The sequence below is a fragment of the Eriocheir sinensis genome, chromosome 8, assembly GCF_024679095.1.
Source record: "Eriocheir sinensis breed Jianghai 21 chromosome 8, ASM2467909v1, whole genome shotgun sequence".
NCBI lineage: Eukaryota > Metazoa > Arthropoda > Malacostraca > Decapoda > Varunidae > Eriocheir > Eriocheir sinensis.
This window is the reverse complement of record NC_066516.1, coordinates 19267462-19281836: the sequence shown is the minus strand read 5'-3', so window position 1 is coordinate 19281836 and position 14375 is coordinate 19267462. Positions and strand designations below refer to the sequence as shown.

Sequence of the window (14375 nt, the reverse complement as noted above, 5' to 3'; positions counted from 1 at the left end):
AATCTTTTTCATGTGTCTTTTAAAAGCTTCATTTGGCTCTAAAGAGGGCTCTAATTTTCTCCTTTTCTTAAACTTCTTCAAATATCTTATGTCACTACCTATCTTTGCAAAATTTCCATCATATACCAAAGACGCCATAATTTCTTTCATTTTTTTCAGTGCATAAGATTTACGCCTGTCAGGACCAAAAGGAAAATCTTCATGCCAGGAGCTATTCTGATTACTGTCACTTACACCCATCGTATTAGTAGCACTTTCACTAGTCCTAGCAATCACAGGAGTATTTTGACTAAATTCAGGGATTGTAGGAATACTTTCATCAATAGTAATGATCGTGGGAGCACTTCCACTACTGATGCCATATGTAGAAGCACTGTTCATAATACCAGCTGCTGGAGTGGATGATTGTTTTTTACTTTTCCTCTGATCTTCTATAGGGTCTGACCCAGTAATGTTCCTTATATGTTCAAAAAAGTCTGCATATTTTTCACTGTTCTTCTGTCCCAGTAGAACTTCTATGATTTCTTGAGCCCTGAGTCGTGCTTCTGAAGTTCCATGGAGAAGTACCTGAAAATATTTTTTAGTCACTCTTAAGATCTTGAAATTCAATAGACATCATCCACCAGCTCATTTACAAATTTCCCTGCTATAATTGCTTTACAACATTCAACTTATGGCATAATGACAGTTAGTTCCTTTTCTAGTACCCTTTTCACCATGTCCTGTTAATATATTACTGAGATAGCAAACCAGGTTTCATATACTTTACTAAACAAGGCAAAATTCAAACAAAAACTGAATAATACTGCTCAGTGATGCCATAGCTGAAAAGAAAAAGCTCAACTTGAATATTCCTTTAGCTCCTCCCCTCTCCTCTACCAGTTTGTCTACCACGCCTGTTTGTCCTGGCCTGGCCCTTCCCTACCCCACTCTAACCTATTTGATAGTGGGTGTGGTTCTTGGTGCCAAGGGTGTGCATTTCATAGCCATTGCTACTCAACCACTCCTCCCGGCCCTTCCATGCCTTCCTTCCCAGGAAACCAAAATAAAGCATGGTGATTTATGGTGCCTGATCCTTCACTCCCCCACCCCTTCTCCATTTGCTGGTTGAACAGCCTTAGTCATATTTGAGAATAATTCTTCATAATCTAATCCCCCTAAATTTCACTTCAGAAATCAAGACTAGGTCCAGAACTGCCCAACCTGCTGATGGCAGGTCCCAAAAGAGGATACAAACCTGAGGCTGTCCCTCCGAAATGACACGAACATGAGCACCGGACTCCTTGTTGATTGCCTTCACCACTATTCCCTTTCTTCCTATTATTCTTCCTGCTTGATCCAACCTGATTTCCATCTTTGTGATGTTCTCCTCCTGCAAAGATTGTAAACCTATAATGTCCAGTAAATATTAATTAACCTACAAAATTTAATATATAAGTCCTATCTCAACATTCTTTTGGGTTAGGTAACAGAGTTCCACCATTTTGTGAAATTTGTATATGAAATTTGTGAAATTTGTATATGAAATTTATATAAAGTCAATTTCTCCCTTTACCAAAGTCATGTGACCCCAAAATATTAGATAAGTATTTTATGAGCAACTCCTGTCTTAGCCACTAACTTTTGCACTCTGGGGCCGCCTTTATGCATTCAGGGGGAAATCCGTGAATGTACAAATTCATGAATAGTGAACCGGCAAATATGGGGGGACAGTTGTAGTTATTAGTTAGTGTTAGACTATTAAAGCATCATGATACTGCTAAGAGAAGTGCAAAAGAGGAGTATAAACTTAAGAATAAACAGAGGGCTTTTTTTTTCTTAGCAGGATTTCTATTCATTTATTTTTGCCCTTGAGCTGCTTCCTTTACTGTAAACAGTCATGGTCAATTTAGGTGAAAAATTGGTGTAGAACTTATCACCTTGAAACAACTTGTATTCCTTCCTTTAGTTATTAACTTGACATTTTGTTCATTTGCATTTCAAGAATAATTCTTGGCAACAACTACATGCAAAATGTAAGAGCACTATACCTACATAATATTCACCATAAATACCAGTTAGATGAACATATATCATACTTACTGGTGGTAATGGTAATGGTGTCTGTGATCCTTCAAGGTTGACAACAAAGTAGCCGTTGTTCAGGTTCACGGGGCGAGAGTAGCTGACGACAGACTGAGGGACTCTTGCATAACCATGGTAACTGGGCTTCAGGGGACACTCATGCCCATAGTGCCCCCTTTTAGCACAGGCACAGCAGTACTGCTCTCGCGTTGGCTTGGTATAATGTTCCAAAGGAGTCTGAGCTATCATTCCAGTGGTCTACAAGATGGAAAAACATATATACTAAACAAATACAAACACCTTAATATCAACTCCTTTTCTTCCAAGATTATCAGATCTGACAAAAGCACTCATCAACAACAAACTAAATCTTGGAGAAAATACTTACAGTTAGATGAAATCGTCGCCAGAGATCTGGACATATGTCACTGGTATGGCCTGGGTAGCCACACAAGGCACAGCACTTGTCTCTGCGATCCGTAGGGCATAAGAAATGAGGGTTTTTGCCACACTGAAATAGAAAGAATGTGCTGTGTAGGACTAAACTACATATGGTATTATACATAAAAATACACAAATTTTTAATTATATAATTTGGCACACTTCATTTTTGTAACACTGATAAGCTTACACACATCAGGGTGAGAAGGCTACAGGTAAGTTAAAAAATTAAAACCCAATGATTTAAGCACCAGCCATCACCAGGGATACTTCAGACCAAGTTAACAGTGTCCCATATAAAGGATGTCACTACCTTCTAGCCTGCCCTGAAAGTGCCTTGGTATTCCTACAATAAATATATTTTACAGTAGATGTACAGAAATTGTCCCCAAATAAACATATAACTCAAGAGAATGAAGTAGCCTCACAACCAGTCTTTTTATTAATGAAATCTAACATTAGGCATCATTCATTCAGCAGGTTTCTTAAGTTCCATTCAGATGTTCAGGCAATGCCTGCAGGCACAAGTGAATAGCTCTCCTGTTGATAGGCTAACCGTTTGTGCCCACAGGCAAACAGGTAAAATGCTCATGCTGATGGTTGAGTAATTTCACTGTCAAGTTTTTTTCACTTTGTTCATTTTCATTTTTACACATAGCAACAAGTGATAGTGCTACACAGTGCAAGCTTCTTTTGATCATTCCTGCTACGAATAATTGTACTGCACATGGCCTTACCGAAAAGAACCCACCCTGCCTGGCTTTGGCTGAGCCAGACACTGCCATGCAGACAAATATACAAATGTGTCTGGGGATTTTGCCCATGAAGGGTAGACTTCACCAGGCAGTTCCTGATAGTGTGGACAGGGTCTCTTTCATTATAATGCCTATTACACAATATCAACTTGTCAGAAAAGATTATCACAGTCATCCATACAAAACTAAAGCTTATCTAACACAGCCATGCACAAGTGATTGGTAGAACCTATGTAAAGTCTTTACTATGGCCTATACAAAAACGAGAGAGAGAGAGAGAGAGAGAGAGAGAATATATATATATATATATATATATATATATATATATATATATATATATATATATATATATATATATATATATATATATATATGAATGTTGCAGAAATTGATAAGAAAAAGGCTCGAGGAGTTATCAAGACACCTCTCAGGTCGGCAGCCAGAAGGGGAGTCCTCCCTGGGAGAATCTGTGCCCCCCCCCCAGGCAGGGACAGCTGATCAGTCATTAAACCGTTAGATGACATAATTGAATGTTCGCTAAAAATGGGGAAAGTCCCGAGAGTGGAAAAGAGAAGATATATTTCCTACATATAAAAGTGAAAAGAAAGAAGAATCATTCAATTACAGATCAGTATCTTGGTAATTTGGCTTTATAAGAGGATGGTCATGTGTTACAAATTTGATAAGTTTCTACTCCACAGTAACAGAAATAACACATGAAAGAGATAGGTGGGGAGACGAATATATCGTGACCTAAAAAATAGCTTCCCCAGGTACCCATTTATCAAACAGTCCAAAATGGAGGATGAACAGCTGGGTGAGCTGCACGCTGACTGCTCGGGCCGGCATTCAAACCCGGGCCTGCAGAGAAAAAGCCAGGCACGCTGACCACTAGATGGTATGGAATATTGTTGTCTGTTACACTTACATGTTCAAATCACAGCTATTGACTGAGTGCTATACTGTTAATTACTACCTCTGTAAGATATGGAAAAAATTAATTACTTACTTTAAAACAGCAGTTATCTGGACAATTATTTCTGTGAATGTGATCTGTCCCCGAACAAAGATGGCACTTTGGGACACGCGTACACTCCTTGACTGTGTGTCCCTCCTGCCTGCAGAGTTTGCATTTTTCAGGTGCATTATAGTACCTCCTCCTTTGAAAAACTAGTTGATAGTCAGCAGGAACGAGACGCCAGTCAGCTTGTGATCCTGGAAAGAATTTTGCAGGATTCAACATATGCAATTATGTCATAAATAATGAATATATGAGAAGCAAAGAAGGCAGTTGTCAGATTCATTGCAAAGAGAAACTGAAAATTATATATATTGCTAAGGCAACACTTCCCACCTGATTGCTGCTGATGTATTTCTGACACATCAAAGTCATCAGAAATGTCAGAGTCATAAAAATTTGCCATACTTTGAGTCCACTTCACACAGGATGGCTTCGTCTTTGTGTCAGGTCGTCCTCTGGTGAAGTCAAGAGAGCCTCGGTTATTCTTGCCGGGAAGATTCTTGGATGACTTCTTTGCTTTCTTATTCTGTGAAAGCTTTGTTGGAATCTTTGCCTTTGGATCCTTTGTTATTGGTTTTACTAAACCCGAGAGACTTCTGTCAATATTTAGAGTCAAATTAGTGCCTTTAGTAGCTTCTGGAAAATCAACATCACTGCTGTCTGTTTCTGATTCACGTACTTCATTGTCTTTTTCTCTGTATTTTTTTCCTATTCTATTCTGTTGTGTGAATGAAGAGGTGCCAGCCTTCTCAGCTTTCTGGTATTTGTTGTTTTGCTTTCTCACTCGCTTTACATCTTTACCTTTGGTCAGCACTTCTAATTCCCTATCAGAGCTTGAGTCCAGAGTGAAAACTTCATGATTCCTTACTGCTGGTGGTGGAAGTACATAAATGTCTTCATCAGAGCTGCTATCCTCATCTAGTTGGCAACCCTCAGATTTCCCAGTGGAATTCTTTGGTGCCACACCGATTAAGTTATTACACCTTGAGTCTTCTATTTCTTCAAATGATTCTTCTTCTGATGATGATTTTGTTCTTTTCCTTTTTATAGATTCTGCAGTGGTGCTTTTTATATTCTTTCCATGATCAATGGTCTTTAAATCTTTCATCATTAGTTTCTCTTTAATAGTGTCATCCTCTGCCTCCTCATCAGATGTTACAAGATTACAATACAGACCATCTAAAGGAATGCTTCCAGGAATGCTGCCATCACTGCATGTGCTTGGAAATCTCTGTCTGACTGACTGTGATGGCAATGCATTCCTCTTCATAGGTGGAGCACCATCATGGAATGTAATTTTATGCACAGTGCTGGTTAATTCTGTCTGGTGTACATTGGCCTCACCATGTGCATCATGTACATTTACACCAGAGGTGAAATCTGACAGAGGAAGTTCTGAACCTTCTTCAGTGTCAATGAATATAAAATGGTCAAACTGGGAATTCTGGTTGCTCCGAGTTTTGGAAGGAGTCATCAAAGTAATATCTGGAGGAGCCAAACTTGTCATTTCAGGTGCATTCTTGTGGTCATCGTCTTTAAAAGCTTCTGGCTGAACAAATTGTGTTATGTCAGTCCCAAGAGTCTTTTCCATCATACCCTTTCCCTCCAGAGGGGAAGTACTCTTGACATTAGTGTCTGAATTGGGTTCAAAATATAATTGCTCATACAGACGAAACTCTGCATCTTCCTCTTCACTGCCAAATTCACTATCGTTATCTGCATCTGATGAGCCTCCAGAGTACCTCATTGTACCTGTAATGATGAAACATTACTTTAATCACTATATTGTGCCTTCACATAAGGATTTTCTAATCATATTTTAGTGTACTTCCTTTAAACTATCAGTAATGGCACATGAAACACATCTCTGCAGTAAATTTAATTCTAATTAATATTTTAATGAATGGTTTTGCTGTACTAGTCTTCTTATTACTGAAGAGCTTGCTACCTTATGCTAAATTTCTTTCAGTCTGTCAATATAGTAGTTTTCATATAGGTTTGGAAGGCTATGAACTTGATTTTTTGGAAACAAGCATTTTCTTTAAATAAAGCTTTTTTTGTAAAAAAAATTATCTCATCTTCCTTTTCTTTGGATATTAGCAATTAAAAAAATATGAACAAGTCCATCCTAAAACTACCAATAAAAAATCTAAATTTGAGAAGATATGGAAAAGTAACATAAAAAGTAGAATATCTGAGTTGTACCTACCGGTATGTGTTATTTTCATTTACATTATCTGCACTACTTTAGTCAGCAAAAATTAACAAACAAATCCCAACCAAATAAGGTAATCTAAACTCCATAGAACCTGACCCTATGCATTGAGTAATGACTCCAAAGATTGCAGAGGCTCAGCCTGACAGCAGCTCTTATTATAAAAAACATATTGGATAAATGACAAACTTATGGTCACTGGCTCTTCAAGTCTCCTACTTATTTTTCTCTCTTCAAGGCCTTGGGGTATGATTTGCCTGGTTTTTACATAGTTTTAGATTGATAACTATACCATTTCAATATGAAAGATATTCATAACTGACTCACTTCTGTGCCTAACAAATAAAGTAACTTAAACCTGACTGAAACTATGACATGACAAAATAGTAAAACTACACCAGTGAGCCACACACCCATTACCACCGGCCTGCATAGTGGACCACCCCTGCCCCCGCCCTGTCCCTTCCCATGCTGAATACTCCCACCCCCCCCTTACACCGATTGCCGAATAATTTAAAACTAACCTAACTTAACCTACCTAATGGGAGGGCTTCGCCCCCCTTGACCCCCCTAACGGAGTAGCTTCGTCCCCCTCAGGCCCCTTCTATTTTCCAGAATTAATTTGTTACTGCACTGCATTCAGGGACCAAAGAAGAATCCATGTTGTAAGTACTAACTTCTCAAGAGGTGGCTGCCCTCTCGTCTATAATAACCCAATAACATTCCACTCAACTGTAACTTAATTTTAATTGGCCCATGTCATATGATGGGATATCCTTGCACTATAGTATTGACATTTTTCAAATTGAGAATATTTTGGCTCAATTAAAACCTTCTGCTTGTTCTGGCCCTAATGGTATTCCTTCAGTGTTTATAAAAAGATGTGCCCCTTCTATTAGTTACCTCCTGTTGTTACTGTTCAAAAAATCTCTTTCATCAATGCGTGTCCCCTCAGACTGGAAAGATGCTAATGCAATGCCACTATTTAAAGGGGGAGTTCATTCTGATCCTCTTAATTAGGTAAAGATTCGTTTTAGTACCATGCCAGTATTTCATAACCTATATACCTTATGAAACATCATTAGTTCTTCATATATTTTTTCTACAAACGTTCAACATTCATGGAAACGCTTTCAAAATCCAATTCAAGGACTATTTTTTTATTGCTGAAAACAGGGGATAATATTCACGAAAGTGTAGCCTCCTCTGGCGGCCACGGCGGCAGGTGGGGGGCTTCGCCCCCTCGAACCCCCCAAATGTATATTCGACTTATTTCTTCGAGGAGGTATGTCTCACAACACCGGCTGCACTGCCACCGCGGCCGCCGCCAGAGGAGGCTACGCTTTCGTGAATGTTATCCCCTATTTTCAACAATAAATAATCCTTGAATTGGATTTTGAAAGCATTTCCATGACTGTTGAACATTTGTAGAAAAGATATATGAAGAGCTAGTGATGTGTTATAAGGTAGGTAATGAAATACTGGCAAAGTACTAAAACGAATCTTAACCCTTAATTACAGACCTATAAGCTTGACATCTGTGTGCTCAAAATCTTTTGAGAATTATAGTCTCCCAATTGTCAGCCTTTTTGGAACACAGTCAGTTACTTTCACCTTATCAGTATGGTTTTAAATCTGGCAGGTCATTGTCTGAGCAATTATTATACACTTATGACTATGTTAAGGGGCTCTCACACATTCCCGGTCCTGGTCGCGACCGTCCCCGATGACTCCCGATAAGCCGATCGGGGCCTGACCGCCGACAAAATAGGCAATAATCCCTGGACCGGTGGTTTACCGGCGGTAGACTGGCGACCATATACGATTTTCGATTTCTCCAACCGGCGACTGCAGCAGGTCAATAGGCGGTAGACCGCCGGCCTACCGGCGGCACATCGACGAGCAAACACTTTCTTTGCATTTTCATATATTTATAATTACCTCATAAACAGCTTCATACCTAAATTCATTCGTGTGCATAACACTCTCTCTCTCTCTCTCTCTTTCCTTTCACCCATTCCTCTTCCTCCTTTTTTTCATCTCTTTCCATCCTCTCTCCCTTTCTTCCTCACTCTCCTCCATCCCTCCCTCTCTCTTCCTCACTCCCTCCCACCTGTTCCTCCTTCCATTCCTTTCCCTTCTCTCTCTCTCTCTCTCTCTCTCTCTCTCTCTCTCTCTCTCTCTCTCTCTCTCTCTCTCTCTCTCTCTCTCTCTCTCTCTCTCTCTCTATCTATCTATCTATCTATCTATCTATCTATCTATATATATATATATATATATATATATATATATATATATATATATATATATATATATATATATATATATATATATATATATATATATATATATATATATTTTCTCTCACCCATTCCTCTTCCTCCTTTATCTTATCTCCCTCTCTCTCTTCATTCCTCGCTCCTACCTGTTCCTCCTCGTTTTCCTCCTTCCTCCCTTGCCAATCCCCAGGTCAGACACAAGTGTTCACTCGCGGTCTACCACCAGTCTGCCACCAGTCTGCCGTGGGTGTCGGCGGCTGACCGCCGGTCGACCGGCGACATTTTTCGACACCGCCGGTCGACCGGGCGCATTGCCGATATCTTTGGAAATTTTAAAGTTGACCGGCGGTGGTCGGCTGCGTCTATGGTACTCAGGGTCGACCGGCGGTAGACCGGCGGTCTGCCGCCGACAATCCCCGATCTTACAGCCGGTCAACCAGCGACCGGCTTATCGGGAGTCATCGGGGACGGTCGCAACCGTGACCGGGAATGTGTGAGAGCCCCTTTACTGATCACTATGATCACATTTTTTCAGTGGATGTTATGTTTTTTTTACTTTAAAAAGGTGTTTGTTGTTGTTAACCATAGACTGCTACTTAGGATGTAAGCTGGCATTGGAGATAAAGGCTGTTTGCTGGAATGCGAGACGGTTCGCCGGTGTGCCACTTCGCCGATGGTCTCGGGACGGTTCACCGAAAATTCGGCGAACCGTCCCACGGTCAAAGATTATATGGGCCATTCCTACAGCCTAAGAACAAGGAAAAAAAAGTGTGCTCAATTTTTCAAAATCCATAACTGATGCCTCATACCATAGGCCTACATGCAAATATTTTTGTCATTTTTTCCTACTCTAAATTTTGGTTGGACTTAAGTATCACTATTCCTACTGTACCTGGCCAGAAGTTAATATATTTGTGGATGGGTAAAAATAAGTTTTTTCCATCACCCAGGTATTATTCGTGCGTAAGGATATAAAATAAATGGAAATGATAATGGAGGTAATGGTGGTAAGAAAGCTTGTTAGTGGCATCTGCGAGCATGAGGGAGGAGGAGCGAAGCAGTGTTAAAAGAGACACTGGGCAGGGTTAGTCCGCTTCCGAGTGAAAAGTAGCCCGCCCCACGCATGACTTCTTTTGTTACCCAGCGGCCGAAGTCAGAAGGCAGAAGCCAGATCAGTCCGACCATGACCTTCCCAGCGTTAAGAGCAAGGAAGTCCAAGTCACTCCGTGCTCCGGTGGCTTATTGTTCGGTGTATGGATGCAGATCTGACCAAGGGCAGAAAGTAAAGCACTGTGCGTTTACCAACGACATTGACGAGATCCCATAACTGTGTGTAAGAGACAGAGAGAGAAAGAGAGTTTATGTGCATGCGCACGAATGTGCGGGTATGGCAAGTCTTCCATAGTTACCCCTCCGGTCCACGTTTTCTTTTTAGTATCCCTTGATCTATATTTAGATTTTGACCCTGCCTTCCCTACCCTCTTCCACCTACTGGGTAACAATGCACGAAAAATAAAATAATTTTATTGGTATAAAAATGAGTTTCTAAACAGTATCGGCGAACTGGCACACCGGCGAATCGTCCTGCTGAACGTTTCGCCGGTGAATGAAATAAAACGGTTTGCCAGTATCGGCGAACTGGCACACCGGCGAAACGTCCTTGCAGCCCAGCAAACAGGCTGGCTGAGTGATTACTTGACTGGCAGGGAAATGAAAGTAGTTGTGCATGGCTGTGAGAGTTATCAAGTTGAGGTTGGTAGCGGTGTCCCACAGGATTCAGTGATTGGGCCCTTGCTATTTCTTATCTATATTGATCATGTTGTTTCTAGTTTAAATTGTAAATTTTGTCTCTTTGCTGATGACATTGTTATTTTTAACCTTGGTAATTTCAAAATCTGACCATTTCATTTCCCATTTTCATCTGCAGATATTTTAACCTACTCTTCAATACAAGTAGATCTTGGGGTTTGTCTTTTTCAATTGGCAAATGTGTCAGAATGAACTTCTGTAGAAGTTTCCAAGATGCACCTGGGCCCGTACCAAGAGTCACGAAGGTCTAGTGACGAAGATTGAAGGGAAGGACGGTGCGTACCTTTAGTCACTAGCATTTTTGGAACGAAGGTCTGCGGGAGAGACGAAGGGAAGGCACGGTCTACCCCGTGTCTTCCCTCAGACCTTCGAGGAAAAATATGTTTATTTTCCAAATTTGACATGGCAAATAGTTGCAGTTCAGTTAAAACAACCTGAGAAAATATTTTCCCTAATTGGTAAGTCGTATATTATAGTTGCAGCAAATATGTTTGTCTTGTTTACAGTGCGCGCAAAAATAAAGTTAACGCATAATTCAAGGCCACTTTGTATTTGAAGTACCCCTTGAGTGTGGTGGCGAGAGGAGGCGTGTGCGCCCCCACTCCCCACCTCCTCACCACCCACCACCACCTGACATGACAGAGTGAGTGAGTTCTCAAGCTGAAGCAGCAGCACACCACATGCACTGCTCACTTCACCCCTCCGTGCCGTCCACAAACCAAACACAAACCAAAACAAACACACCAAACACACACAATGGGCAATGAATGGGAAGAAAGAAAAGAAGGCCCCCAGCCCTGCCCTAAATGCCAGGATAATAGAATGCCGATCGTTGCTGTTGTCATAAGTAAACAAAGTAACAGCCTCTTCAAGCTTAAAAAAAAGGCACCTGCTCCTGCCTGCCAGGAAGGCAAGACTTAAACTGGGACACAGAAAGAGAAAGACTTGAGAAGAGGAGGAGAGGACTGACAAGAGGAGAGCAGCAAAATCCATCCCATAAAGCAGCAGAAGAAAAAGAAAAAAAAACACAAAGACTGCTCCAAGACGCTCCAAAGACCACGTGTCTGCCCGCGGCCTGCTGGCCTGCCCCCTGCCCTGCCGCTGCCCTCTCCGTGACACCAAGACGAAGAAGAGAGAACATACTGAGAGAAGAAGAGACAAAACTTTGCCAAGATGTGGCGTGTGAGTGTGGAGTGGAGGCAAGGGTGTGGTGAAGAGGGTGGATTTAAGCGTGTGCTCCAGTTGGTGAGGTGGCTCAGCACCGTGAGACAGCACAAGCAGCAGTGACATGGTATACTACAGTTAAACACCAAGATTAAAGAGATGTTTCAGTGGTATGGTAGGGGCCTGTTGGGAAGAGAATGTAGGATATTCTACTTCCTCCATGAGAATGTAACCATGATCGATGCCATTCGATCGATTCAATGAAGGGAATGGCATATCAAATTCAACGAACGGAATTTTTCATTCCTTGATCACCAAAACAGCAGGTTTTCCTTGATGAGCAAAAAAAACAAGGTGAGAGCAAAAACAGAACCCTTTGGACTGGAAAACTAGCTCCTGAAAACGAAAACCATTGAGCCCCACGAGAGCAGCCAAGAACCCCTGAATCAATCGAATCCTAGATGGTCGCCCCCCAAAATCTCTGAAGGAAAGAGGCCATGAGAAGATATGGGTGACAATGGAATATCTATGCCAAAAAAAATCGAACATATGCTCAGAATTGAATCAAGACATGACAAGTACTACTTTAAAAAAATAACAACATTTAATAATAACTTTAAAAAAACAATTTTTAAACTTTATTTCAAAAACTAAACTTTTAAAAAATTTAAGCCTACAACAATAGCATACGTCTTCAAAGCTCAGAGAAACCAGCCAGCAAGCGGGAACTTTCGTGGCTCACATTCTCCAACGATCTATTTTTTTTCTAATTCTTTCGCATTTCAGTTAAGACATCTGGCTCTGACAGTGCAAACAAAGGGTATCTTAATAATTTACTGCATGTAAATAACGTTTAATAATGAAAAAAAAAACATGAAATAATAAATAATAACTACTTGGTATTGAATGCGATGCTAGGCTATTTCAAATATTAGGCTACCCATGTTATTTATACATGCAACATCAAAATCCCTTATGTATAAACACTTGCAGAGTCGTATGTCACTTTATATCCTTTAATGAGATGAAATATGAGTATCTGAAAGGCTACAGATCGTTCGAGTATGATCAAACTATACTGTTTGATATACAAGTTGTTTCTTCGTGTCCTTGTATGGTGTATTATCGATGCAAATCTTCTGTTTGTGGTTCATATACGATGGTTTGAGGATTTTTTGTATACACAAACATTCAAATGATCTTCACGCAATCACAAACTCACAATGCGCAGGTGCCACATCTACGTTCACGAGTGGACAGACGGAATGAAACGGACAATATCATGGCTGTAATAGCACCATGGAGGTATTATACCTCCATGAATAGCACTGTCTGTTTGTATGTGTGTGCGTGCATTAGATCTGGTAGGTGAAAAGAAGGCTGCAGTGTATGTATGTGCATTTACCTTCCCGAGCGACTTGTGGTAAGGATTGAAGGCACGGTCTGAGCCTGTGCCTACATTGTCGAAGGGAAGGTACGTGGCTTGACCTCCACGACTCTTGGTACAGGCCCTGTTCTCTTGCAGTACTTAATTGGTGAGCAACCTATTTTAGATGTTGACAACCACAAAGATCTTGGGGTCAGAATTGATTCTTCTCTCAAGTTCCATCTTCATATGAGAGGGATTGCAGGCAAAGCTATTGGCATAAGCCCCATAAAATACTCCCTAAACCTAACACAGCTGCCCTTCGCATGTCACCAGAAGGGGGTGAATCGAGTCATGGCTAGTTATTTGTCAAATCCTTCAATTGATAGCGAGAATAATATATTACCCTATACTAAATTATAATGCAATAGTATAGAGCAAACACCTGGCTGCTCAACACTCGGCGATCCTCGTGGCATCACTCCGTCTCCACACACCTTTACAACGCACCTCATTATACCCTCAGTCCACACCTGGGATGACCACGAACGCCTTCCCTTGTAATAATACAAGACAGCCTCGCCGCTCACCTGGTGGGCCTCCAGCAGGCCGCCTCCCCGCTCCCCACGTGTCCTCGGCAGGGCTATAGGTGCCGCGGTGCTCTGGGAAAAACATACTCCTACCCCCGCCTCCACTTCCTTATACTCTACCGGATCCTGTTGCTCGCCCTACCCGATCCCTTTTCCATGGCCTGCTGATGGGCTCTTATATCGCCGTTGATCCTACTACGGTGTTTCTCACACGATTCGATCCCTTCACTTCCTTATACACTACTGGATCCTATTGCTCGCCCTACTCGGTCCCGTTACCGTGGCCAGCTGATGGATATTGTAACGTCGCTGATCCTTCTGCAGTGCTACGACCTTGGGCTAGGGATGGGCAAGTACCGTTAATTTGAGTACCGGTAGTACTGGTACCGAAAACTCAAGTACCGTTAGTACCGGTACTGGTACCAGTACCCGAAGGAGTTTTTTTTTCTTAATGACTTCTGATGAAATTCCCAAATAAATTTCCTGTAAAGAAAACTCTCTCTCTCTCTCCTTCAACTTAATATCAACTAGAATAGAAATGCAACGTTTAGGAGCCTTCTGATTAATGTAAAATCACTTAGGTTTAAGGACAGACCACCTAGTCTGGACCATGGGGTCTGTGTAGTCTGATTTTCTATGTAAATCTATGTAAATCTCTCTCTCTCTGAATG

At 41.2% G+C, this 14375-nt stretch overlaps 1 protein-coding gene across 1 annotated transcript; it reads right to left on the bottom strand.

The window, feature by feature from the left end:
- Positions 1-259: 259 nt before the first annotated feature.
- LOC126995351 (uncharacterized) lies at positions 260-13866 on the bottom strand. Its single transcript, XM_050854829.1, has 7 exons — positions 13705-13866; positions 4615-6033; positions 4270-4475; positions 2453-2575; positions 2083-2322; positions 1169-1372; positions 260-265 (listed from the first exon to the last, which is right to left on the bottom strand). The coding sequence occupies exons 1-7, from the start codon at positions 13787-13789 to the stop codon at positions 260-262; spliced, it is 2283 nt and encodes a 760-aa protein (XP_050710786.1). The 5' UTR covers positions 13790-13866.
- Between the last annotated feature and the right edge of the window lie 509 nt (positions 13867-14375).